At 33.7% G+C, this 26,921-nt stretch overlaps 3 protein-coding genes across 3 annotated transcripts; 1 reads left to right on the forward strand and 2 right to left on the reverse strand.

Moving 5' to 3' along the window:
• The first annotated feature begins 1,511 nt into the window (after positions 1-1,511).
• On the forward strand, positions 1,512-8,860 carry LOC132293403 (cell division cycle protein 48 homolog). Its single transcript, XM_059790868.1, has 9 exons — positions 1,512-1,674; positions 1,820-1,985; positions 3,077-3,305; positions 5,351-6,117; positions 6,224-6,445; positions 6,544-6,615; positions 6,732-7,013; positions 7,120-7,479; positions 8,317-8,860. Exons 1-9 carry the CDS (start codon positions 1,646-1,648, stop codon positions 8,605-8,607), a joined length of 2,418 nt encoding a protein of 805 aa, XP_059646851.1. The 5' UTR covers positions 1,512-1,645; the 3' UTR covers positions 8,608-8,860.
• A 10,816-nt stretch (positions 8,861-19,676) lies between these two features.
• On the reverse strand, positions 19,677-19,881 carry LOC132295616 (small polypeptide DEVIL 16). Its single transcript, XM_059793924.1, has one exon. It carries the CDS (start codon positions 19,879-19,881, stop codon positions 19,708-19,710), a length of 174 nt encoding a protein of 57 aa, XP_059649907.1. The 3' UTR covers positions 19,677-19,707.
• A 1,284-nt stretch (positions 19,882-21,165) lies between these two features.
• Positions 21,166-26,491, reverse strand: LOC132293404 (RNA polymerase sigma factor sigF, chloroplastic). The gene is made up of 9 exons (XM_059790869.1): positions 26,193-26,491; positions 25,465-25,616; positions 24,995-25,122; positions 24,083-24,283; positions 23,712-23,982; positions 23,388-23,618; positions 22,661-22,801; positions 22,248-22,448; positions 21,166-21,668 (listed from the first exon to the last, which is right to left on the reverse strand). Exons 1-9 carry the CDS (start codon positions 26,287-26,289, stop codon positions 21,381-21,383), a joined length of 1,710 nt encoding a protein of 569 aa, XP_059646852.1. The 5' UTR covers positions 26,290-26,491; the 3' UTR covers positions 21,166-21,380.
• Positions 26,492-26,921: the final 430 nt, after the last annotated feature.

The raw sequence follows: 26,921 nt of genomic DNA on the forward strand, positions 1-26,921 counted from the left end.
ATTAGCAATTTTTGGTTTCTTATTTTTTAACAAACAGAATAAGTATTGCCTTACTCTTTTCTCTTCCATCAAACCAAATATAAAGATAAAATGATATAATCTCTACTTAAATGTTTTTTATTTCCTTCTATCCAATTTTTTTAGTGTAACATTATTTTACGAGTATAAGTTTAGACCATTTTATTTTATTTATTTATTATTTTACAAATAACACTGATAATGCTATTTGGAATAATTCAAATGGTATTCATTTAGTTTGATAATGAATTATGTAATTTATTCAATGTTTTGGCGACTTATGTGAGTGGATGTGTATAAATTAGTGAGTGAGTTATAGATGCAAAATTTCACCTACGATATAAAAACGGAAATTAAAATTCGAGAACAAAAAACTCGTATCATACTATGTGGCGTGGCCAAACAATATCATACCGTGAGATAATGATAATGTTTTGATAATCAATAAACATTACATTTATTTTTCCCGGATCTAATTTTTTAAGGAAATTTATCTCTCTTTGTATCTATGTTTTCTTAAAGGGTTTGTTTGATTAGATTAAAATTAGTAGTGCAAATAAAAAGTAAAAAAAAAAAATCAAAATGAATGAAACGAAAATAAAATTTACAATATGCTTTAACTAATAATTTTATTTTTTAAAATAAGAAATTTAAAGAAAGATTATCATTTCATGTTTTGAAATGGACTATTATAATAGATATATATTATTCTTTCACAAAATTTTCTCACAGGTTTGAAAATTTTAAATTATTTTTTAAAGAAATTTTGATAGAAAGTTGGTTATAAAATTGTAAAGTGTTTAAAAGTTATCCATCTCTTTTTCTTTGTTGTGATTTTCATCTAAAAATGATACTTAGGTCCTTACTAACGAGGATTTACACCATCCTCACTAATAATGTGGACCAATAATAAATCACCGTGATTTGATTGTGATTTGATAAATGTGTATTTACCTATCATAATAAATTACCATTTATGTGATGACATGTCTATTTATTATTGACCCACATCACTGGTGAAGATGATGTAAATCCTTATTATTGAGGTACTGCTCTTTATCTAACCAAGTGGATTGTAAGTTTTTACTCTTATTAAATAATTATTGTTTTTTATTATTATTAAACATCAAACGTTGTTTTGGACGTTTTTAATCAAGTAATGTTGTTAATCCAAATGTTTAATTTTTATTGGATTGAAATTATTATTTGATATGTTTATTTTTGAAAAACACTGAGCGATGTAACTTATTAAATTAATTTAATTATTGTTTCTTAAAAGACTAAAATTTTAAGAGGCGCTGGCATGACAAAATATTGTAAACAATAATAAAACTTAAATTAATGATCTCTTCCTTTTTTTTTCACTTTAATTAATGATCTCATCAGAAAATAAAAAATAAAATAAAATAAGAAATTGGAAAAAAAGCTATCAATAATAAAATCCAAATAAAAGAAGATATTGGAAAAAAGTAGAAAGCATTTCGTTCCCAACAAGAAATCTCGTACAAATACCCCCTTCCCTCAATCTTGAGATCTCCCACACCGTTACTCTTCCTATATTCTCCAAAAAGACCACCTCTCTCTACAAAACCCTCTCTCTTTCCTCTCCTCCGTGGTTATCGGCGACATGACTGATCAAGCTGAATCCTCCGACTCGTAAGCCCACTTTTCTTAGATTACACTTATGCTCACAAACGCACATATTTAATTATATATACACACAAACACTTGAAGTATTGAATTGTGTTTGTATGCGTTTCGATTTTTGGTTTTGGTATCTGATGGTAGTTTTGATTCACAGCAAGGGAACGAAGAGGGACTTCAGTACTGCGATTCTTGAGCGCAAGAAGGCGGCAAATCGGCTTGTTGTTGATGAGGCCATCAACGATGACAACTCTGTCGTTGCGTTGCATCCGGATACAATGGAGAAGCTTCAGCTTTTTCGCGGTGACACCATCTTAATCAAGGTTTGATTTCTATGTCTTATTGTATCAATACTCTTCTGCTAACTTTGATATGTTATAATTTAGGGTTTATTTTAGTTTGAGCTTTGATATGTTATAATTTAGGGTTTATTTTAGTTTGAGCTTATAGTGTTTATTTGTTGGGTTTATTGAAAATAGGGTTGTTGCTTTTGTGGAATTCTTATTTGGGGATTAGGATCTGTGGATTGGTTGCTTGTGCGGTTCTGAAAATTTGGATATTTTAGAAAAACTAAATCGTAGTGCCTTTGTTTTATGAATGCACGATGGTGAACTGTTGGGTTTGATATGCTGTCTATGTGTATACGATAGATACATTATATGCATAATGTAGCGCAGATGCACACAAAACAGTAGAGATTAGAGATTGGATTGTATTGCCAACTCAGATTAGCTGGCTACCAGGCTTTGCTGAGTTGAGTGTGCCAAAGTAGTTGGGCTCTATGGCTTTTCTTAGTTGAGTTGAGTGTCCCTCACCCTCTCTCAGTGCATGCGTCTGCTTAATTGAGTTAGGTCTTCTTCGTGCATGCACCCGTGCATGGCCAAACATGCACAGATCTACTGAGATATTGACAACTTTCAAAGTAATAGTTCAACATGGATGTCGACATGAGGGAGCAGGAGTCACAACTCACAACTAATTATGCAGGCTCACACATGCATGCTATGTTAGCAATTGTCTCTTCTGATTTTGATTTATTGTTTTGCTTGTGACATTTTCAATTGTTAGTTCTAATTTGTATTTGTCAATTTGCAATTGAGGCTACAATTGGTTGTGTGATGAAAAGGATCTAGGTTCCTCTTGGGACTTAAAGAATTGTGAAACTCTGTGTATTCAAATTATCAATTCCATTGCTAATAATTGATTGGACAAGTGAATTTTATCAACCAAGGGCCGCAGGTCCCCAAGTGGGCGTGTGAGTTTCAAATAGCAAAAAATGAATTTTATTGTCACTTTTGTATATGATGACTGAATATTGGGTAGTTTATGTTTGAGTTTATGATTTTTTCTTGATTCTTGTGGTCTGAAGCTGTAATGGGATAATGGACTCCATATTTTCGCCTTTGATGTTCAGGGAAAGAAAAGAAAAGATACAATCTGCATTGCCCTTGCTGATGACACTTGTGATGAACCAAAGATTAGGATGAACAAAGTTGTCAGATCAAACCTGAGGGTTAGGCTTGGAGATGTGGTTTCTGTGCATCAGTGTGCTGATGTCAAATATGGGAAGCGTGTGCACATTCTCCCTGTGGATGACACTATTGAAGGGGTCACTGGGAATCTGTTTGACGCATACTTGAAGCGTAAGTTTGTTGATATATAAAACCTCTTTTCTATTTAATACTGCATGGAAATAATTTTTTTTGATCAATTTTTATGTTATTTTTCTGTTATTTATTCCATCGCATCACGAGACTTTCTATATGTCTAATTTGAAAATATGAAGCGACTGATATTTCTCTAATTTGACCATTGGTGAAGCTGTGGATGTTTTTTACCAAAGCCATTGGCCTCGCCTTACAGGCCTGCCATTCTTTTCTCTTGCAAATCAATTAGTAACCCAATATTCAGTCTTTGGCAATATTGTGGATGTCATAAACAGTACCACTAGCAGTGGTGGTTGTTGTTTTGTTATTATTATTGGGATACTACTGTACACTTGGCAACCTTTGGGAATATGTCCATGTATCACTTGCTAGTTTAATATATGTTTCCAAAAGTAGACTGGCAATTGGATGGTCTAGATACTGTTGGATAATACGTATTCATTTTCTTAAAAATCTTAGTGACTAGGGATAAGTGACTGTTTTTATTGTAACATCTCATCATTTAGCACTAAGTTGTACCTCGATTCAAACACGATGTGCCAGCGTTGGAGGCATGTACAGTGGAGCTATTCCAAACATTAAACTCAGTAGAATATTTTGTCGATTGGGCCAAAATTAACCCGAGCAAAGTCAACAGTATCTTGAGGTTGATTTGTAACAAACTTAGGTAGGTACTGGTAAATGATATATCCATTTTATATCCCAGATATCGAACTTTAATGTCAATTCAAGAGTGATATTTAAGGAATAATCTGGTCCTTCAATTAGCAGACTTCTTATTTTTCCTTGCGACTGTGAATGTGCACACCACAATGGCTATAACTGTCCACTGAAATCTGTGATAAATGATGATAATTCTGATAAAAGATGCACACTGTTTGATTTGTCTTACAACAAACATCTAGTTTGAGAGCTGAACAAATATAGCACATAGCAAGACAACAAGAATGATTTGTTGTTAACTGCTAATTTAAGTAGTAAGATGAAAATATTATTCTAGGTCATTATGTTTATGACTTCGACCTAATCCTCAATTCTGGAAATAGCATTCTACAGATTTCAATGTCAAATCAAATACATTATTTAACTTAGCAGCTAGATATTGTCCTTGTTGAAGCAATTTACTACCTTTCCAAAATATAATACTCTATTTTTAGTTTTAGTTGATTGTTGATGATTCAAGTAGTGATTCCCTTCTACGACTCTCCATGAAAATGCTACCATCAGCTGCTTTATTATCTGATTCGTTTTACATTCAATGGAAAACCAACATTTTGGAACTTATGTGGTTAATTGAGACTAGGTTTGACTTAAAAGGTGATGGACTTTGTTGAAAAACAAAAGAGTGAAGAGAGAAATTGAGCATGAACAACACAAGAATATAATGTGGGTCAGTCACTACGGTCTACATCCAAAGCACACAAAGCCCAAAGGGAATAATGGATTTTTCTCTTTCATTATATTCTATTTTACTTTCTTTTTTACAATGACCACTTCTATTTATAGGTTAAAGAATACAAACATGTGATAAATATGAAAAATGTATAGCTGTAAAGATTCCTAAAATCAATCCCATAAATCACTCCAATCAATATTCTTTTAAAGCCTTAAATCACTCCTATAATTATATTCTCTAAATGTCTTAATCTGCCAGAGAAGGTGTTCTAGAAGACCCACCAGGTAACCACAATTGTTATACATATATCTCTTTATTTTACTTCTTGTATGCCTGTGATAGTTACTGACAAGCATTTCTTTTATCTGCATTATCAATCTCCGATGGTCTGGTATATTTATAAATTTTGTAAATATAAGGATCTCGTTGCTCTTCTAGCATTTGATGACATAGTGTCACTCTAAATTATCTTTCTCACAAAAAAGATTTGGCCTTCTTGATTCTCTTTTATTAGAATAATTTTCCCTTTTTTTAGAATGGGAAAACAGAAATACAATTTGAAAATTCATTGGTCTTCTAGTTTTCTGAAAACTGTTCATACTGAGGCTGCCTTTTCAATATGCAGCTTATTTCCTTGAGGCGTACCGCCCTGTGAGGAAAGGTGACCTCTTTCTCGTGAGAGGGGGAATGAGAAGCGTGGAATTTAAGGTTATTGAGACAGATCCTCCAGAGTACTGCGTGGTTGCCCCTGATACTGAGATCTTCTGCGAGGGAGAGCCTGTGAGAAGGGAGGATGAAGATAGGTTGGATGAGGTTGGTTATGATGATGTTGGTGGTGTTCGTAAACAGATGGCACAGATCAGGGAGTTGGTGGAGCTGCCACTTAGGCATCCACAACTCTTCAAATCAATCGGTGTGAAGCCACCAAAAGGGATTCTGCTCTATGGGCCTCCTGGATCTGGAAAAACTCTAATAGCTCGAGCTGTTGCAAATGAAACTGGTGCTTTCTTCTTCTGTATTAATGGACCAGAGATTATGTCAAAATTGGCTGGAGAGAGTGAAAGCAATCTCAGGAAAGCTTTTGAGGAAGCAGAGAAGAATGCTCCATCCATCATCTTCATTGATGAGCTTGATTCTATTGCTCCCAAGCGAGAGAAGACACATGGTGAAGTTGAAAGGAGGATTGTTTCCCAGCTCTTGACACTTATGGATGGACTTAAATCCCGTGCTCACGTTATTGTTATTGGTGCTACTAATCGTCCCAACAGTATTGACCCTGCCCTCAGAAGGTTTGGGAGATTTGATAGGGAAATAGACATTGGTGTTCCAGATGAAGTTGGGCGTCTTGAGGTTCTCCGTATCCATACAAAGAACATGAAGCTATCTGAAGATGTAATACCAAACAACTTAATTTTCTAATTTTGAGTTCATATTCTCTTTCACATTTTATAAAAGGATCTGGTGTAATGTATCTGAACTACTTGTTTTAACTGTGCAGGTTGATTTAGAAAGGATTTCCAAGGACACACATGGTTATGTTGGTGCTGATTTAGCAGCTTTGTGCACTGAGGCTGCACTTCAATGCATCAGAGAGAAGATGGATGTGATTGACTTGGAAGATGAGTCCATAGATGCTGAGATACTAAACTCCATGGCTGTTACAAATGAGCACTTCCATACTGCTCTTGGAACAAGCAATCCATCTGCTCTTCGTGAAACGGTAAGTAGAATTTTTATCCTTTTGGCCCAGAGTCACTTTGCCTTTTAAATACTATTTTTATTTACTGGGTGCTAATTATGAATCTTTTGGTGAGCCAGGTTGTTGAAGTGCCGAATGTGAGTTGGCAGGATATTGGAGGCCTCGAGAATGTCAAGCGGGAGCTTCAAGAGGTAATAGCAAATGCTTCAATTTGCCATATATACACAACTTTTCTTTCTTTTCCTAAAACATTTGGTTAGTTATCCTTTTTTCAACTTAATTTGGTCACTGCAATTATTCCATGCAGACTGTTCAATACCCTGTGGAGCATCCTGAGAAATTTGAGAAGTTTGGCATGTCACCCTCAAAGGGAGTTCTTTTCTATGGTCCACCTGGATGTGGTAAAACTCTACTTGCCAAGGCTATTGCCAATGAATGTCAGGCGAACTTCATCAGTGTCAAGGGTCCTGAATTGCTTACCATGTGGTTTGGGGAGAGTGAGGCCAATGTTCGAGAAATATTTGACAAGGCTCGTCAATCTGCTCCTTGCGTCCTATTCTTTGATGAGCTCGACTCAATTGCTACTCAGGTTTGTTTTATTGTTTTCAATTGGTAATTGTAGTCCCCTCCCAGCTTACACTGCCTTCCGCAGTTCCCCCCCTAATTACTTGGGCTGCTTTTGCTATTTCTTGCAGAGGGGAAGTAGCGTTGGAGATGCTGGTGGTGCTGCTGATAGGGTTTTGAATCAACTCCTCACTGAAATGGATGGAATGTCTGCCAAGAAAACTGTTTTCATTATTGGGGCCACCAACAGGCCTGATATCATTGATCCTGCCCTCTTGCGGCCCGGCCGTCTTGATCAGTTGATTTATATCCCTCTGCCTGATGAGGATTCTCGTCATCAGATTTTCAAAGCCTGCCTGAGGAAATCTCCTGTTTCCAAAGATGTAGACCTGAGAGCGCTTGCAAAGTACACTCAAGGTTTCAGCGGTGCCGATATTACAGAAATATGCCAACGGGCATGCAAATATGCCATCAGAGAGAACATTGAGAAAGTAAGTTACTTTATCTTTTCTAGTAGTTGGAGATGACAATCTTTCTAATCCTGCTCTTCATCTTAATGTTGTTTATTTAACATATTATGTGTACAAGTAGGCATATAGCTCAAACAATGGTGTTGTAGTAGTTGTACCATGTCAGGAAAGTCATGTGAAGTCTGTATTATTATAGTGAAAGAGAACTGTTCAATTTTCTGACATGCACGGCTCCACTGTTTCTCTGTAATAATACACTCACAATATGGACATTTTTTGCATTTTAGTTTCTGACATTTGATCATATTCTCAATGTCATGGGTGCTTTTGGATGAGTGGGTGTGCTCTTCCTTGTGCCAATGTAGTCTAATTAGATTCAAAAGACTATTTTAGCTTTAAGTTTGTAATGTAAAAATTGTAAAAAAAGGAAAATTGTTTTAGCATTTATCTTGTTAGTTGTGGCGTCACCAACTTGTGTTACACCTATGAATGTTGTACTATATTTAATAAACTCTGGGACATTCTATGAAAATTGGTTACTACTTATTTGTTTTCGTCTTGGTCTTTTAACATACAGAATGGTAGTATGCAATGGAAATGTCATCCCACTATTTACCAAGAAAATAAATAAATAAATGAGGAAATCTTATCCCGGTCAATAAGGTCCTTTGTTAGATACTGGAAAGCCCTTACAATAAGCAAATCTTTTTAAAAGCAATTCTACAAGAAAGCCCTTTAAAGACATTTCGACCTATATGAAACTTGATGGACTTGTGCAAATTCTTCTGACATTGTTATACTTGGTATATTGTGCGAATACTAGAATATTAAGATTCAATGTTCTTGTTTCTGTATCAGGATATTGAGAGGGAGAGGAGGAGAGGTGAGAATCCTGAGGCCATGGAGGAGGATGTCGAAGATGAGGTGGCAGAGATCAAGGCTGCTCATTTTGAGGAATCAATGAAGTATGCTCGAAGAAGTGTAAGTGATGCTGACATTCGCAAGTACCAGGCATTTGCCCAAACATTGCAGCAGTCTAGAGGGTTTGGCACTGAATTCCGATTCTCTGAGACCAGTACGGGAGCTGCTGGATCTGACCCTTTTGCAGCTTCTGCTGGTGGAGCTGATGAAGATGACCTGTATAGTTGATCTTGATGAGTGTTTTCATCCTCTTTTACACCGACATTGCTTTAGTATTTCAGTATTTATATGTAATCGTTGCTACTACCTGTATCATCGGGCGAAAGCTTTTGTGAGATATTTATGAAGTCTAAAACTTTGGTTGTAGGCCTGTGGATAACTCCTGGTTTAAGCTTTTGTTGTAATGGATGTGTGGGAACTTCATAGGATTGAAGTTCTTGTGTTCTCTTAGTTATCAATAACAGCATGTCTTTGAATGTCTTGATGCCTATACAGGCTGTGTTATTCTCTCTAAACTGTTAGGCTTGTGTGGTTTTTGTCCTAGTTTATATTATTAGAACAGTTTCGTGACTTATTCTTGAAAATTATTGAAGTTAATTTGTGTATTGAGAAAATATTAGGAAAATGTAATGGTCATTTCCATTTGGGTTGCTTTCTAATGCCTTGTACATTTTCAACCTTATGAATGCAAGATTTGATACTCTGATTAGGTTATAGTCATGACGGTCAATACCTTAAATCCTTAAGGATATGTGCCTTCTACGTCTTTAAATGAATTTGCCAATTTAAACCCTCAAAACCAAAGTAGCATGTATGTGTGTGTGTATATATATGTATATATATATATTCTTTAGCTCACTTTTTGTAATTAACTTTCTGGGAAAATAATTTCAGATAGCTCATACTGCGATAACCTGTCTTTAAATACATGCACGTATATATATGTATACCTATATTATATATGTGTGTGTGTATATATATATATACACACACACACGTGTATATAACCGAGAATGGGACATGTGGTGGAGGAATGGGACCATCACTAGGAAAGGGCACCTAATAATGGGCGATTGGAAAATAAAATGCAAGCCCCTCTTTAAACCCCATCGAAAAATGATCAAAATGCTATGCATCTGCTTGCTTAAATGATGAAATGGGTTTTTTTTTTCCCTATGTTTGTGTTTTCATGGCCGACTAATGACTAACTTCTGATTGGAACTGGACAGAAATGTCTGATTTGAATTGATGTTACATGTAATTTGGCTAATATATTTGAAATATTTCAAAGCAAATAGATTTAGAAGTATTTGCATCACCAAAGGTTGATGACATGACAAATGTATGATAAACGGAGTGGTGATAAGAGAGTATTAAAAAGGACAACCTTTGATTTGACACCAGAGATGACAAAATCAAGATTGTCATTTACTTGGTTATTGGGTTAGCCCAAACCACTAATATTTTCGTTAGAGTTTGGGCCTAGGGTTAGGGTTTTAAAATGCAGGAGAAAGTGAGTCATGTCCCTGAAAGTAAGGCAGACCATAGAATGGTGGGAAGGGAGGGTGACTGCTAAGACATGTTTGCTGCTACTGTTGGGGAGGTATTGATTAGACTAAAGCACTTTATACGAACAACTCCACATGAAAATTTCGAGATTAATGTCTCCTTTGCTACTTTATTATTATTTTCAATCCAACTAGTGAGACCCACACCCCCTAAAAAAATAATAAAAAATAGATGAATAATTGAGCTACTAGTCACGACTCTATAAATGTCACTATTTTTATTCATCTATTTTTTTATTTATTATTTTATAATACAATGTCTCCTTCGCTACTTTATTATTATTTTAAATGTCACTGTCTTTATATTTTTGTTTCAACTTATGTTTATCATATAATTACCCAATTAAATTAGATTCATGTACATAAATGAGGGCGTGCCTTGAAGTAACGGTAATGTTATTTTTTTATGAGTTTATTTTCAAGTATAAGAACTAAGACTGCGTTTGGTGTATAGGAATGGAATGAAACGTAATTTGAAATGGAATGAGAATAAGAATGAAATGGAATGAGTATTATCATTTCAATGTTTGGTATGACACGGTGAATCGTTATGAAATGAAATGATTATTACCATTCTATTTTTTGGTTGACTATCATTAAATTTGGAATGGAATGATTTTTCTTAAAAATACCATTTTCATTGGCTTACATTACTTTTTAACTCTGACAATGAATTATTGAATATTATAAGATGCCCAGTATTGTCATTCAAAAAAATAAAGAAAAATCTTAAAATAAAATAGAATATTATTTTTAATGAGATATTAATCTTAATAAATGACGGCAAAAGGAAAAATATCTAAATGTCTAAATATTATTTTTAATGAGATATTAATCTTAAAAAATCAACCACTAAAGCACTGAAGTTGTAGGCCAATAGGTATTTTGCTAGATTTTCCATTCAATTTTTTTTTAAATTCTAGTTTTGATCAAATTCGAAAGTAAGGTTCTCCAATCATCTAACGATGAACTTGGCAAGGGTCAAAAAGTCAAATAAGTCCACTTTTGGTTCGAGATGATTATTAATTTTTATTTTATGTGATTATTAATTTTTATTTTATATAAACATTGCTTCATACGAAAATATTAGAAGAGAGAAAGATGGAGAAATTACACAAATGTTTCAACACAAAGATACAAAAAAATAAATAAATAAAAATAAAAATAAAAAAGTGATATACTCAGAAGATAAAGAGATTAATACATACTTAAAAAAAAAAAAAAAAATAGATTAGTACTTGCAATTTAGTTGAAGGTTCTACAACTTTTTATCAATGACAGTTCTGAGTATATTCAGAAGAGAGGGAAGGTGAAAGAGTACACCTTTACCACGTCTAATAAAGAATCTTGACAAATGTGAAAAATAGAATGGGAAAGATTTTGCCTTATTGGAATGTGATGAAGGGTTTGTTGGGAATATTACAAAAAACTTTAATCTTACTATGGAATGGAATGGTCATTTCATAGGTTTAGTAATGGAATGAATTCTCATTCCTTGGAATAGATTTTCATTCCGAATGACCATTCCATTCCATTCCTGAACACCAAATAAATAAATGGTTGGAATGAACATTCCATTTCATTCCATTCCTACACACCAAACATAGCATTAAGGTTACATATATCAAATAAATATGTCTTGATAATTTAGTGAGAATGGAATTCAATACGAACACATCTGTTCCTCTAGTGGAAAGGGAATTCAATATGAACACACCTATTCTGAAAATTAACGCTCTATTAATTAAATCACCAAATAATACCTAAATTCTTATATTTATATTATTGAAGAAAATTTATGAGTGAAGCAAAGGGACAGTTAAATTAATTTAGATAAGAGACGAGGAGACATGCTTAGTTGGCAATCGTATGTTGCATTAAGATACCGTATTGTGGGGGTAACAAACACATCAAATCAAATAATATGCTTTACAATAATAGTAAAATTGGGGAGAAGCACAACCTATCATGCACGTAATATCAATCATTTCTATGGGCATACTTTGTACCCCACCCCATTACTACACTAGCTGCTCTTTTTCCTCCCATTTTATGCGTAGGTAGACTATGGTGTGGGTCACTTCTTCACGATTGTATCATTTAGCCTTGGGCCCACACCTAACTCAACTTGTATCCTTTAAAATCCGGCTCCAATTGTCATCTTCACCGTCCAATTAATTCTAACCATATATATATATCAACGGTTGATTAATCGACAACTAAATCTTTTTCGAGATGTACTGTTATCTAAATTCAACCCGTCACACATCACATAAATTCAACTCTAAATTATAAGGTGGTGGTTTTGAATATGAAGATTGTATTTTGTTAGTCCAATAATTTTTTTTATTAGATCAAGACTTGATCTTTGTAATTTTCCGTGCATTAAAACTTTAAAATAGAGATGTCTCATACATCAATGAATCAAAGAGTGATGTTTTGATTGTCAAATTGTGTGATTTGCCCGTCTAATCTTCTAGATGAGCTGGATTGATTTTATAAAAAATGATTTGTGAGAGGTGGTTGAAACCAAAATTCTACATCAAACACTTTAGGATTAGACACTGTCACATTAGAATGATTTGAAAATTCTACGCTGTCATATTAAAATAGTACTGATCAACGGTTCTGATGCGTCGTGAACAAGGCAGATGGATGGTTATAGAAGCCGATTTCTTCTGCCATTTTACACATATATACACATACATGCGTGTGCATATGTGTATATATAAAAGATGGGATAACTGACAAGTGATTGGGGGAAAAGATGAACTAAAAATATGGATGAAAGAGTCGTATGGTTGCTTCCGTCCTTGCCCTTCTTTTTTTAACAGTTTAACGTAGTATCACTTCACACGTGCGTGCATTCCGACGTGTAGGGTTGTGAAAGGCTGGCAATCAACAACGTTAAGACATCTGATCTACGGCCCCTATATATTTCAACGTTGTCAGAATGCACGTGTTTTCTTTTTAACTTCGGGTCCCACCACATGCCCAATTGTTTACTTCACTATTGACAGCCGCTACATTGACTTCCAAACCCAAAATTAAAATTAAAAAAAGGTGTTACAGTATTTAATTGTACCTTGTCCTTATCAAAAATCAATATTGTTTGAAAATTTATTAAAGAATTTTATCAACACGTTACTCCAATAACTTGAGTAATTCCAATAGTAATATCTTTCATTTCCATATATATTCGAAGACGACCAGAAACTCAAGATAATACGAATTTTAAAAATAATTTTATGGGAGGTAAATATAATACTTTGTAAGCATACTTTGGCTTTAGGAGATTTAGGTGGTGTTTGATAAAATTGAAAATTGTTAGTTTTGAATTATAAGCGCATAATATATTAATCTAAAAATTTGTTTAATATTGTCTTATTTTTAAGCGTTAAATTCATAAAGATTATTTATTAAATGTAAGAGCTGAAATCTGAATGATATATATATTACATTTTTTGCCCTCAATTATCTTCTACATATAATAATATCGTTATACAAGATACTAGATATATATATATAATATAATATAAACACATATATAAAATTATGTATTTCACCAAAAAGTAATATATCAATTTGATAATGGTTATTAATGTCAGATGATAAAAATTCCAAAAGCAAAACATAAAACGAGTGTAAAGATGATACGTAGAAAAATAATTCTATTCATCAAATAGTCATGCTACCTTAATGGAATCTAATATTAATTCAATTTTCACTAAACTATTTTAATTCGATCAGCTTATTATCACGTTTGTTTCTATAAAAGATTACCAAAACCTAAAACGCTTTTCGTCCAACTATTACATGTAAAATCTTTTCATGTAATGCAAATCTACACTGTTGAGAGGTAAATCAAGCACAAATATAAAATTTTGTAAATAACATTGGCAATAAGATAAATAAAATAATATGAAGTGAATGAATTATGAAAATGAAATATTTATGGAAATGAGGCTAGAATTAATGCTCAAATCGTTCCATTTTTATTTATGGTAGTTTTACATTATAACAATGGTGGGAGGGATAGCATTGTATGATGTTGATTATAAACTCAATTATATGTTTATTTTATTTATATTTTGTTAAGAGGAAATAAAAAAAAAAGAGAATTGAAACTTTTGAAACATTGGAGTAAACAAAACATGACTTGTACTCTGAAGATTCAAATTATTTGAGGGTAATATTCACATTAATAAAATATTTAAAACCTAAAATCACTTACCAGATTAGCGATACGCTTAAAATTTTGGTCTGTTTTAAATAGTGCGGAATAGTTTGAGTGGTAGTCTAAATTGTAAACAAACACACTTATTTTTATAAATCGCTTACCATATTATGTGTTAAGCATATACTTTGGCTTTAGGAGATTTACTTTGTGACTTCAACTAACATAAAACAATTTGAAAAAAAAAGTTGTTTTATTCCAAATTTCTGAAAAATAAAAACAATAATAAGTTGTTTTTATTCCACAGATCCTTGCAAAATTGGAGGGATTAAATTCATTTTGTCCTGTGTAGTTCCATAGAATTTCTCATTTTACAATGTGGTTTTAATTGGTAGGTCATTTCCAATCGAGACTCTGTTGAAGCGATAATGATATTCCTTCATACTTTATCAAATCATTTTTGTGGTACCCAAAACATATTAACAGCTACATATCACATATTATATGATGCATAGTAAGTTTTTTTCCATGTCAGTAGTGTAATGGAGTTAGAAATTTTATCAGCCAGCGGTCCAGATCAAAACAAACAATATAGAATGGAATATTATATAGCATAATATGAGTTTTTAATATAATGAAAATATTTATTTATTTAACAAAAGTTAAAACGTACAAACTGACATTTATACTCATAATACATCAAATGTCAATCTTGTAAGAGATCGCTCTGCTCCATATATAATCGTGTCATACATGTAAGTAATCATAAAATATTGATACTGCAACAAATCACGAGATAACTTTACTCCATATACAATCGTGTCATATTGCAAGAAATCACGAGATCATTTCACTCCAAATATTTATTTTTTAAACAAAAGTTAAAACGTACAAATAGGCATTTATATTCATAATATATCTCGTGTGTCTTAAGATAAAAATTTGATAATTAAAAATTTCGAACATCAAATGTCAATTTTGTAGGAGATCGCTCTACTCCATATATAATCGTGTCATATGTGTAAGTGATCATAAAATACTGATACTGCAACAAATCACGAGATAACTTTATTTCATATACAGTCGTGTTATACTGCAAGAAATCACGAGATCGTTTCACTCCACGTATTATCGTGTCGTACGTGTAAGTGATCATAATGGCAATATGTACTGAAAACCATAATTGAGACCAAGAGTAGTAAAAAGGTGAAAAAAAGAAGTAGGTCCAGATGTAGAAAAAGTAGAGGGCCGCACGAGGGGGTGGTCAGAAATAGGAGGTGGCAGTCTGGCAGTTGCAGAGGGAGGGAGTGTTGTACCCACCCTAACCCTACCCCACGCCACCTTCTTTCAATGGATTCTCACTGTCGCCCCTCTTGGATCCACCATGCATCCCCCAATTACTTCAATTTTTTATTCTAATTATTCTTTTTATTGTATTCTTTAGTCGGTTTATTCTTTTGATTTCTTCAATAATATTATTCATTTTGTTCTTGACGATTTTCTTAAATATAAAAGTATGAATTATATATATCATAGTTATTCATTTTTGTTCGAGACTTCATCTGTTGAAAAAATTACTACGCACACTCTACAATAAGTTTTTAACCCGAGCAGTGTTATTTTTTCATAGTTGTGATTGTGATTAACAATGAACATACGATTATACTCTATTATTATAATAGAGATCATGAAATGAATCTTATAAAAAAATTAAAATAAAAAATTCCCCACCAATCTTAATCTGCCTCGACCTCATGACTTTTACACTTTATATATAATTGCTTCGGTTATTAAATACTCTAATATTGCAAAAAATATTTAGAAATTAATCTCCAACGTACCTTCTATTTTTCTATAAGAAAATGATGAGTCTTTTGACTAGTTTTCAAGATATGTATAGAGAAAGAGATTCATTTCATGATGGCTCTATTTATCTATCCATCTGTAACTTTGATGTGTCTAGCTTGAAATACTAGTTTTAGGACATTTTTGTTTGGAAATAAGTTCTTCTTTTGGAAGTATGAAAGCATCACATTACTAGAATTTTATTCCTTGACAGGAACTTCTTTGTAATTTTGTTTTTCTTCATTTTTTTCTTTTACTTGAGAATGCAGAAGAGATAATTATTATTCTATCTTTATACGTACATGCATACTGAGAATTAAATTACTGTCAGGTTATAGTTAATTTTAAAAGAAAAAATAAAACAAGTCTCTTTTAAAAGTATTTTCATATATATACACTTTAGAGTTACCTAACAAAAAATAGTCTTTTATACATGCATGTGAATTCTGATGGTTCCATCTTCGGATCTTCCTATGGTTATAAAATGCTGATGCTGATGCTGAATTAATACAACACAATTAAAGGACAATTAATATCCATTTTCTTTATTTAAAAAATAATAATTAAATGAAATGTACAAGAATACGAATGTCACCTCGATCTTCTTCTTCACTGGGGAGTGATGACTGATGAGTTTGAGCCCATAATATTCATTTGAAAGAGTTTGTGAATATTTATCTATTAAAATAATATATATATATATATATATATAGATGACCAACATGACTCGTGTCCAGCGTAAAAAGGAAAAAGCACTATATAGAAGCAATGACACATACATGTATACTACATGTATCATTTAAATTTATATCTCACATTTAGTGAGACTCAACCTAGTGATTTTAGGTAGCTTTTTCTTTAAGATAATTTTATTAATGTTAGGGTTATTGGCCAAATTTTTTACTTTCTAAAAAGAAATCAGGAATTCAAACTTCAATAAAAACATAAATGTGCATGCAACTTCGTCGACATTCTCTAAGAAATGTTATTGAATTCTCCATATTATAAAAGGAAAACAAGCTTCTTGTCAAAATTTCATCCAGATGGCTAATATAATATTTACCTTTTCTTAAGTACATTAATTAATGTAATCATATATATATATATATATATATATATATATATATATATATATATATATATATCTAGAGAGAGAGAGAGAGGTGTGTGAAAATTGTTCTCAATTCTCATTGAACAAGAATGCAATGACAACTGCCCTTTTGCTTATTAAGCTAACATGGCTTGTAATTGTTTCAATACGAATGCATCATTTAAACTCATTATCTCACATTTAGTGAGATTCAAACTAGTGATTTTAGATAATTTTTTCATTAAGATAATTTTATGGACATTATTAAAGGGTCAGTAATTTAGCGGTACCAAATTTTTACTTCTCAAAAGAAGATCAGAAATTCGAATCTCTGTGAAGGCATAAGTGTGTGAATTGTTTTACCTTCCAATAATATATATGGATTCTCGATATTATAAAAGAAAAACAAGCATGTGTTTGAAAATTTTATTTACCTTTATATATATATATATCTTGAGAGAGGGGTGTGAAAATTCTTGTCAATCCTCATTGAACAAGAATGCATCCATTATTTTGATTCCAAACCACATGATGGCAAGGCCTTGTTTGTCTTGCCTTGGAAATTGAACGATTTCAGCGTATTTTATGCAAACTTGAAAAGAAACATGTGTATTCTATCTTATACTAAATAGAGAGTGTCTCTGGCACCCTTATACGTTTGGGGTATTTGTCGTACCAATCTTTTAAAACATCAATATTCCTCCTATGTTCAGGCTTTTTCTGATCATCATCTTTTTTTTCTCTCTCACATCAATCTTTATCCAGATCAAGATTGCACGTGCAATACTTCTAATCCTCTAAAGCAACATCAAATGCCACTGTTTCAAATATAATAATTACTAGATTTTATTACGGTCTAGTATCAAAATTCTCTTCCATCACAATTTTTCGTAGTCGGTGAATTTTACTGTGCTGAATTCGTTATTATAATGGTAACATTTTACCTATAAACAAATGGTAACAAAATTTAAACAGATTAAATTTTATGTAGTAAAATTAATGATGAAATTCCCGAAAAATTGTGACCAAGAGGATTTAGGTACATATGTGTGATGATGGATATGTGAAAGAAATTAGTTTCATATACATATATATCAGAATATATAAATAATATAATCCAACTTCAACAGGACATTGAACGGTACTTTAAATTATTGTGTTTGAAGGGGTTGGGTGGGTGTTATGTTGACTAAAATCAGCCCCTTTTTTTTTTAATCACACAAGACATTGCAAATTATGTTCTGTAGGCGCACTCACTATTACGCACATGACCCTCTATTTTGTTGAATATGGAACACTAAATTTAATATCTGTTGCACAAACAGAAACATAAGCACAAGACATTGTGTGTGTTTTGAGGGTGATAGACTGTGTGTGAAGTAACTAAAACTAGAAGGGATATATGGTCCAAAGAAAATAATTCCAAAGTGATGCTTGCTTGCTGTTGTCTGATGTTCTGGCAGCACAAGGCCGTGTGATTGGATTGTCTGAATTGACAATTCGTGTAGGGGTTTGAGGCACTTGTACATGCATATATGGTGCACATTATCGATATATACACTTTTTTTTTTTTTCAATATACGAACACCATTTTTCCATTTTTCGTACTTTTATTGGTATGTATATTTTATTCTTTACTCTCCCAACACAAGAAACAAAAGGAAATTAATTGTTAATATGTTTGCTCAAATGTTTGTCAGTTGGAGAATGATCAATTTGGAACCTGCAGTTGCAGACAACTCGATCTCCATTCCTTCCCACCAGACAAATGATGATATAAATCAAAGCAACTTATGGTATCATATATATATCTACACACACACATAAATACGTGTGTACTGTGTGTGTATCATCTTCAAGTAGAATTAATTGTTTGTATTTAAATATATAACAAATTTGAAGAAGATCAGATATGAAGGAAGAGCAACTTTATCTTGAATCAAGAACAGTCTTGAACTTGTAAATCGACATGGCTGTCTAAGTTTCTGGTAAGTTGATGATAATAATAATAATAAATAAACATATAGAAAACTCTGAATTTATTTACTGTTATTAAAAAAAAAAAAAAATCTGAACTTATTTACAAGAAAATGAAACTTTATCTTACGACATATTGGTGATGATGAGAGGAGAAGATTCTGATAATTCAAAGAAATTGCCTTCCAGAAGAAAAAAATGATCTAAAATCAAAACCCACCTAAAGAAATTTCCGGATTCTAAATTTTGTATACTGGTTTCTGAACATGAGCTTCATGATTGCGTACTTGCAGCTTTAATAAACAAGAAGACTGAATATATAAAATCAAAGGTTAAAAAAGAGAAGGGAATTGAAATTATACTACATCTATCAGAAATAATATTGAAAACCAATTAACTCAGTTTGGTTGCCAAGAAATTAAGTGGCGGAGGAAAAGAAAAATCTGCTAAGAAATATATAGTGATGCTAGCTAGGAAACTTGAAGGCAGCAATACCCAGATCTAGAATTATATGCAAAATCTAAATTCATAATTAAGCATGCATTTGACAATGCAATTAATAAACTGTGTCATGAGTCCAAGACTCAAGACTGACCTACATTTTCTTATACATCAAAACACTCCTTTTAGTTACATTTCTTCTACCATATAATTGAGATCAAAAGGTGTGGTCAAGGGTCACCACGTTCGTGCCAGCACACAAGCATCGCTATGCATCGCCGGAGAATGTAGAATTTGGCCCTCTGCTTCTTCACCAGATGACTGCACTTCTCGCCGAACGATCGGCACGTGTCCTGAGCCTGCTCATTATTGCTTAAGCTGCTGCTGCTGCTGCTTTCGTTCATGATCTATATAGCTCTCTGATCTTCCGCAAGTAGTTAGTGTTGTTGTCACTAATACTACTAGATGCACTCGTGTAATTATAATGGTAGAGGTGTGAGGTTGCTTACATTTATATTGGTTTTACGGGAACTTTGACTTTGGTCTTTATTATGGGTTTCGCTCCTCTACTATGGATACGAACTGCAACCAATTGATCATATATATTTATATATATATATATACATACTGTATTTTGTAACGAGTTGAAGTTGCAATACACCCATTTATCCTTGCAGGAATTTGAACTCTCACGGTCTCACTCTTATCACTTTTACTTTTCATTTTCTCTCTTATCAATAGGTTCGCATGTTCATTTCTGTGCACGGTGGCCCTTGAACAGTGTATTAAAAGTTCATTTAAATTAGAATAGCCTACTACTACTAGGTCACAACCACAAGTCTGAGGTCAAGTGGTTTGGTGAGGCTGTATTTGGGCAATTGACAATGTAGGTTTCTTAAAGGAACTGAGAATTAGGTCAAGACTTACCTAAATAGACTGTGTATCTGATAGGGAAACCTCCTATAATGAAGCCGGGGTAGTAGATTAGGTTGCCCCTAATTGGGCTCATTTTGGAGACCCGTGTTTGAGCTAGATTAGCCTCTTTATTTATTTATTATTATTTTTTAAAAAAATAAGTGAGCTAGCCTCTATTTAACCAGCTTAGAGTCCTAATGTTAAAACCCCACACCCGCTCAATCTTAGTTATAAATTTGCACTCGTAGTATGTAAATAATTTTGTAATCATCTAGATTATTAAGAATTATTTGTCCTGATTTTAGTTGCAAATTAAATATTTCTATTATAATTGTTCTTTGGGTATGTGGGTCACACTTAGTCTGATACATGGACTTTCACTATCTCGGACCCAGACTATAATAAATGTGTTGAAACCACAATAAAATCGCCACATGCTGTCGTCATTTAGGCATAGTAGTTAGAATTGGGCAAGATATAGGTATGATATAAATTCTCCATGTACTGTCGCAGATTTATGCTCTTGCACTTGCAAAATAATAATAGAAGCATTTGTCCTGCAATATGTGTCACAGAATAAAGCTGTTCTCGTAAGAAAATTTTACGGTTTGGGGACAATTCATAGCTTCACGAAATAAGCAACTCTACCGCTTTAAGCATCAATATTTTACCATAATTTCATTTCATGGTAAATCAACGTTGGCATAAAATTTTGGAGTTTCACATCCAAGAACATGATTGAAAGGCAAGACAGAACATTATTAACATGTAGATGTTCTTGATAGACCAACAGGTCCAGTAATATATTATAGAGAGAGAGGCTCAGTAATATGTACACTCCGGTCACTTACAGAATGGTAGAATACACATTCACCTCAACGTCCAAAAAAATACAAGTTCCCTCCAACTCCAAGAGCCAGAAGGGTAACAGCTTAGTGCCCTTTTTCGCACTTGTAAGAACAAAAACTGTTGAAATGAATCGCTTGGTCTAGACAAGCATATTTGTATAGGCATCCAGCCCTTGGCTGCGAAGACTTTGCTTCAGCTTGTACAGTGCTCGGCTCTCCAGCTGCCTGACTCTCTCTTTAGACAACCCAAAAACAGCACCAATTTCAGACAGTGATTTTGGCTTACCATCCTCGATGCCAAATCTCAGCCTGATAATTTTCCTCTCTTTAGGACTGAGAATGCTGAGGAGGTTGCGGATATGCCGCCTCATGAGCTGCTTTCCCACGCTCACATCTGGGATCTCAATCGCACTGTCAGCAGTAATTTCCTGTGGGCATTTCTACAATGTCACATTTCCATGTCTCATTGAGCAAACTATAAAACATCTACTTATACTGACCCAACAAAAGTACCATTATATTCTTGCTAAATTTCAGTACCACAATTAAAAGCAGTGCTACATCTGTAACAATATGTTGCTATTTCAATTTTCTTATATTTGTATTAATCTCCTAGATCAGGTCGATTTTGACAAGGTATTTTTACAGATGTTGGGTTGTAGAATGTGCTATTACCATTACTTCCCCGACTTTTTCATGAAATTTCAATGAACATATAATCAGAATGTGCTATTAACTACTTGTGGGCATGACAACAAGTAGTGAATTACAATTTCGGTAAATATAATCAGGCCATCAGATGGCAGTTCCAATGTTTCTTGCCTCCAAACAAATCGGACAACTACAGGCACAGAATAACAGAAGATTGTGGAAGGAGATTTCTACATAAAACTTCAATGATTTTATCTTTAAATAAGTTCCTGTTTAAAACCCCTATGATTTTATCTTTAAATAAGTTCCTAATTTAAAGCTTTACCAGATGGAAATCAAGATACAAAAAAGACTACCTGAAAAGTAGTTTTTTGGTCCATCCACACAGGCTGTTGCAATGAAAGAGGCATTTTTGCAGAAATTAGCAACCTTTCCAACTTCTCAACTGTAAAACCAGCACGAGCTGCAATTTCCTCTTTACTTGGTTGATGATTTCCTTCTTGAATGCATAGTCTCTTTGCTTCTGTCACCTTGCGCAGGAGGCCATATACATTGTCCTGTAACATTAATTTATTCTGGGTCAGAATTCGATTATAATTCAAAAACTCAAAAAACGTTATGGTGTTGGAAATTTGGCAGAGAAATGCACTGAAACAGCTTAATTTTGTGAAATACTTGAAATCAACAATCAGTTAAATTTCTTAATTTAGTCAATTAAAAAAAAATGAATTGAAAATATAGCATAGCAAGGCAACAGGAGGGTCATTACTGGTAAACGAATTGTCCTAGAATGTTGAAATATGGCCTTCCTAACTGCTTGCCTTATCCACCAGTAGGCATAAGTAGCAAATCGGCAACCAGCTTGTGGCTTGAATTTCTCTACACTTTTCATAAGACCCAAACTTCCCTCCTGCAACAGAGAGACAACAAATGTAAAGAAACAATATATTCGACTTTTAGTTGATATCATAAAGATTTGTAACACTGAACCAGCCGTATTCTTCTAATGAAATGCTCCACATTTGATTGCCAAGCGGAAAGAGAGATTGGGATTCTACAACTACCACTTTGACTCGATAAATATAAGAATCCAAGTTTCCAATGCTTTTCATAGATCTTATAGCCAATCAAGCATAGCACAGGGTGTGTATATGCTGAAACACTATAGTTGAGCACAACTGTATAAAGGAGTGCATTTACTATCCATTAAGAAGGAGACAACCCCCCACTGGGGGCAAAAAATCTGATTGATCTAAGATTGCACTTTGTGCAGCACCCTGAATTTGTAAAATAGGTAAAGAAGCCTTATTTAATGACTAGTTGTGAGGTTAAATAAAAAAAAAAAATCCTCAAGAGCAAAGTCTTGCATTTTTTATTTTTCCAAGAGAAGGGCCACCAAGAAACCGTGTCACTTGGATTTTCACCAATTTTCTGCTGTCAGAGATAGTCATATGCGTAAAGTAGAGGCATGGCTCAAAGTTAACATTTCGGTTTACCTGCAATAAATCTTGAAGGTTGAGACCACGCCCCTGATATTGTTTAGCGATATGAACCACCAAACGAAGATTAGCATAAATTAACTTATCTCGGCTGCTGTTTCCACCGTGAAGTTGAGATTTCAAGGCCCGGCAGCTTAGTCCAATGGCTTGAGCCCATTCAACCAATGTTGGTTCACGGTCAAACTGAGAGTGAAGCCTGCTTTTCACTTCCTCTAATGCCATTAAATCCTGAATATAATATAAATTACTAGCAATAATCAGTCTTCTCTATAACCCGACTATCCCTTCAATTTGTAAAATGATCAGGAGTCACAAACAGACCTGGATCTGAACAATCAATTCAGATTCTTCTTTTGCAGTTAAAAGTTGTTTTGTTTCTGGACCCCACAAGAACAATCGGAGGGGGTCATTTGGATCAAATGCTTCACTCATTTTTCGTTTCAAATCTGCTTTCCCAGAGTTGCTAGTCTCATGAACCCTAACTTTTGGCTTTGGCACCCCCCTTTTCTTAGATCGCCTCTCAAGAAGACGCGTTGACCTTACTGTTTTCTCTCCCTCCGTTAAAACATTAACAAAATTTTTGGAGCTTGTACTGAAAAACAAAATAAAATTAAGACATCAATCCCAGAGAAATTGACCTAGAAACAAGAACATTAATAATAAGAAAGCAGAGCAGTTAACAAGAAACAGACCTGGGAGAAAGAGTCTCATCAAGTTCAACTCCAAATAATTGTGGGTTCTCGGTTAATAAGGCAGCTTGTTTTGAGGCTGACAAAGCTTTCTTAGCAAGGGCAACCACATTATGTGGTTCAACATCCATAAGCTTGTTTGTTTTACTTGGAACAGACTGCGCAGTTGAGGATGGTGTTTCCCCAGTCTGTAAGGATGGCAATCTGCAGAACGTTCCCACACAAGCAATTAATAAGATAATAGTTATAAAAAATAAAAATAAATAAAAAGCACACACATGCAGCATTGTTACCTACACTTGATTATTCCCAAGGGAAGATACAAGATTACGTTGCTCTTAAATTAGAGGAGGATTTATTAAGTGCAATAATGTTTCAGACACATTGTCAAATCGACGGATGCATCCAAAACTGAAAAGTAAATTCTAATTAACTATCAGTAAGCTTCTACTGAATTTAGGTGACAGAGAAATGTGTCTATAAAGTGAGATATATTCTAACTAACTATCAGTAAGCTTCTACTAAATGCGAATGTTGAGATATATGGTGGCAAGACAAACAAAATAATATTGGAAAAATGATAGAAGTAGCCCCATTGGAAATAAATGATATAACTGACTAAGATGATTTGGCTGCATGCAGTTAAGACTAATAACAACAGCATTGAAAAGAGTGACATGATCAAAATTAAAGGTAATGTTAGGGTAAGAGGAGCAAAATTAAGAAAGATATGGTAGCGTGTGATTTAATGGAAGGTATAGGCTTAGATACAGCAACATGATTAGTTGAGAAAGTTGAGTTGAATTGGATATTTAACAAAAACAGATAAGGCACAAGAAACAACGAATATTTTATTGTATCAGGAAATAGCAAATTGATACAAGTAGTAAGACAAAGGGGTTTGATTAATCTTACAAATACGATAAACCTGGCCAGTTAAGCAACTGGTGTTGAAAATCCTTAAGGTATTGAAAAGAATCAACAGTATTATCCTCTTCATGTACTGAGGACCCAGTTTCCATCCGCCTACTATCCAATGTTACCTTTAACAGGATAAAATCACAACAATAATCAATGCCACATTAGTGGAAAATCTTCTAGAGAGGGAGAGAGAGAATAACACAAGATTTTATCACATTTGATTTAACTGTTACATTTTGATGTGGCGTTTCACAAAAAAATGTTGCATTATAGTATATGAAAAAATAAAATTCTGCACTACAAAGAACTGCATAAAAACAAGACATCCTGAAAAGATTTACTGAAAATAATATTAAAACAATTTAAAGAAAAAAAAAAATCAATCAAAATTTTGGAAGCATAATTATACGCTTGTGTTGGGGTTTTCCCGATATATACAGCTATAATACATCCACGAGTCTCACCTGGGATATTCTATCGTCCTTCGTTACGTGCAAGAAAGGCCTACTCTCATCGCGCTGCTCTTGTAGAAGAACTGAGGTAGGAAAATGTCGAGCTAAAGAAGTAGTTGGTACAGAGGTAAGTGCAGGAGCCGGTTGCTCATGAAGCATCAAAACTACAAAATTAGCAGATTAACATGAGCATGATGTTCTGGAAACCAAAACGACCTTATATGTACAAGTTAATGGCTAAAAATAATAAAATTATTTTCTTCAAGTTATATAAACCTACACAAATAGAAATGCCTTACAAGATTAGACATGACTGACAAGGAGAAGAGTTGAATTCGTAAAAAATGTATCCATTCTAACTCCTCCTATTTCTACCGGATGTAAATATAACTTCTCATATTTCAACATAAGCAACATAACAACAGTAACCCAGTTCACTTAATCCTTTAAGGTTGTCAGGCCAACAACCTCGACAGGGGTGTTAGTGTAATTTGACCAATCTAAACAAGCGTGTGTAATTAGGCCAAACAGGCAAAACATCAAACAGTAGCTGTGCTTACAAAAATACAGCCCTTTAACATTACCTCGGTCGCCTAAATAACCAAAATTTAAACTCAATAGCAAAGCTTATATAACCTTATCTCCAAGACAACCCAAGTTTCAAAAACTGATTTTCTATCTTCAGACACAGTCATATGTATGCAATTGAAGAAAATTAGAAGTTAATGTATGAAATTTACCTGAAGAATTAGAAGAAGAAGGACAATTTCTAAGATGGGTTCGTGGAGGAAATGGTGGAGATGAAGAAAGCAAGTTCCTTCCTGCCTCCATTGCCATATCTGTGTGGTTTGTGTGTGTGTTTCAGTAGCAAAATTCGCCCCCTAGGCGTTCTAGTAGCAGACTACAACATGGGCTTGTTCTAGTTTGGTTGTTTTTGTAGATAAAGCAAGAAGAAAGAGAAGGTCGACACTGCTTCATATGCTCTCTTCAAAAATCGGTAACTCATCTTCTTCTAGAGGATCAGGTTGTTCTGCTACTATATCGCCTTAGTGTAATTGCGACAATACCCTTTGTATTTTTTAAATAAAAGCCCAACCAAGAAGATTGGGCCCAACATACTAAAACTTGAGTGAGAAGGTTAGACCCAACTTGAAATCTAGATCTAGACCTTCAAAAAGCCCGAGTTTCACGGCCCTGTACGACGAAAAAATGATTGGTGGGAGGATTTCAGCTTGGGCCTTGTGGAATATATTTATTACGTGAGCTTGGATGGTGCCTTTCCACCTTTATTTTCTTCCGTATTATAGCATAGACGAAAAAGATTTTATCTCTGTGATCACTGACTCTTCATATTCTGTATTATAGCAAAGAAGAAAAAGATTTTATCTATGTGATCTCACTGACTCCTCATATTCTGACTTACAGCAGAGAAGAAAAAGGTTTTATCTCTGTCATATCTTACTCTTCGT

The sequence above is a fragment of the Cornus florida genome, unplaced genomic scaffold (assembly GCF_030987335.1).
Source record: "Cornus florida cultivar Cherokee Brave unplaced genomic scaffold, ASM3098733v1 CherokeeBrave_3.0.0_Hap2_Chr02, whole genome shotgun sequence".
NCBI classification, from domain to species: Eukaryota; Viridiplantae; Streptophyta; class Magnoliopsida; order Cornales; family Cornaceae; genus Cornus; species Cornus florida.

Coding starts and splice junctions, on each gene's coding strand:
- LOC132293403 (XM_059790868.1), top strand. CDS start 1,646: ATGACTGATCAAGCTGAATCCTCCGACTC. Junction 1,986..3,076: donor GTGACACCATCTTAATCAAG/GTTTGATTTCTA, acceptor TTTGATGTTCAG/GGAAAGAAAAGAAAAGATAC. Junction 6,616..6,731: donor TCAAGCGGGAGCTTCAAGAG/GTAATAGCAAAT, acceptor TATTCCATGCAG/ACTGTTCAATACCCTGTGGA.
- LOC132295616 (XM_059793924.1), bottom strand. CDS start 19,881: ATGAACGAAAGCAGCAGCAGCAGCAGCTTAAGCAATAATGAGCAGGCT.
- LOC132293404 (XM_059790869.1), bottom strand. CDS start 26,289: ATGGCAATGGAGGCAGGAAGGAACTTGCTTTCTTCATCTCCACCATTT. Junction 24,284..24,994: donor TGGCCAGGTTTATCGTATTT/GTAAGATTAATC, acceptor AACGTTCTGCAG/ATTGCCATCCTTACAGACTG. Junction 22,449..22,660: donor CTAGGACAATTCGTTTACCA/GTAATGACCCTC, acceptor TTAATGTTACAG/GACAATGTATATGGCCTCCT.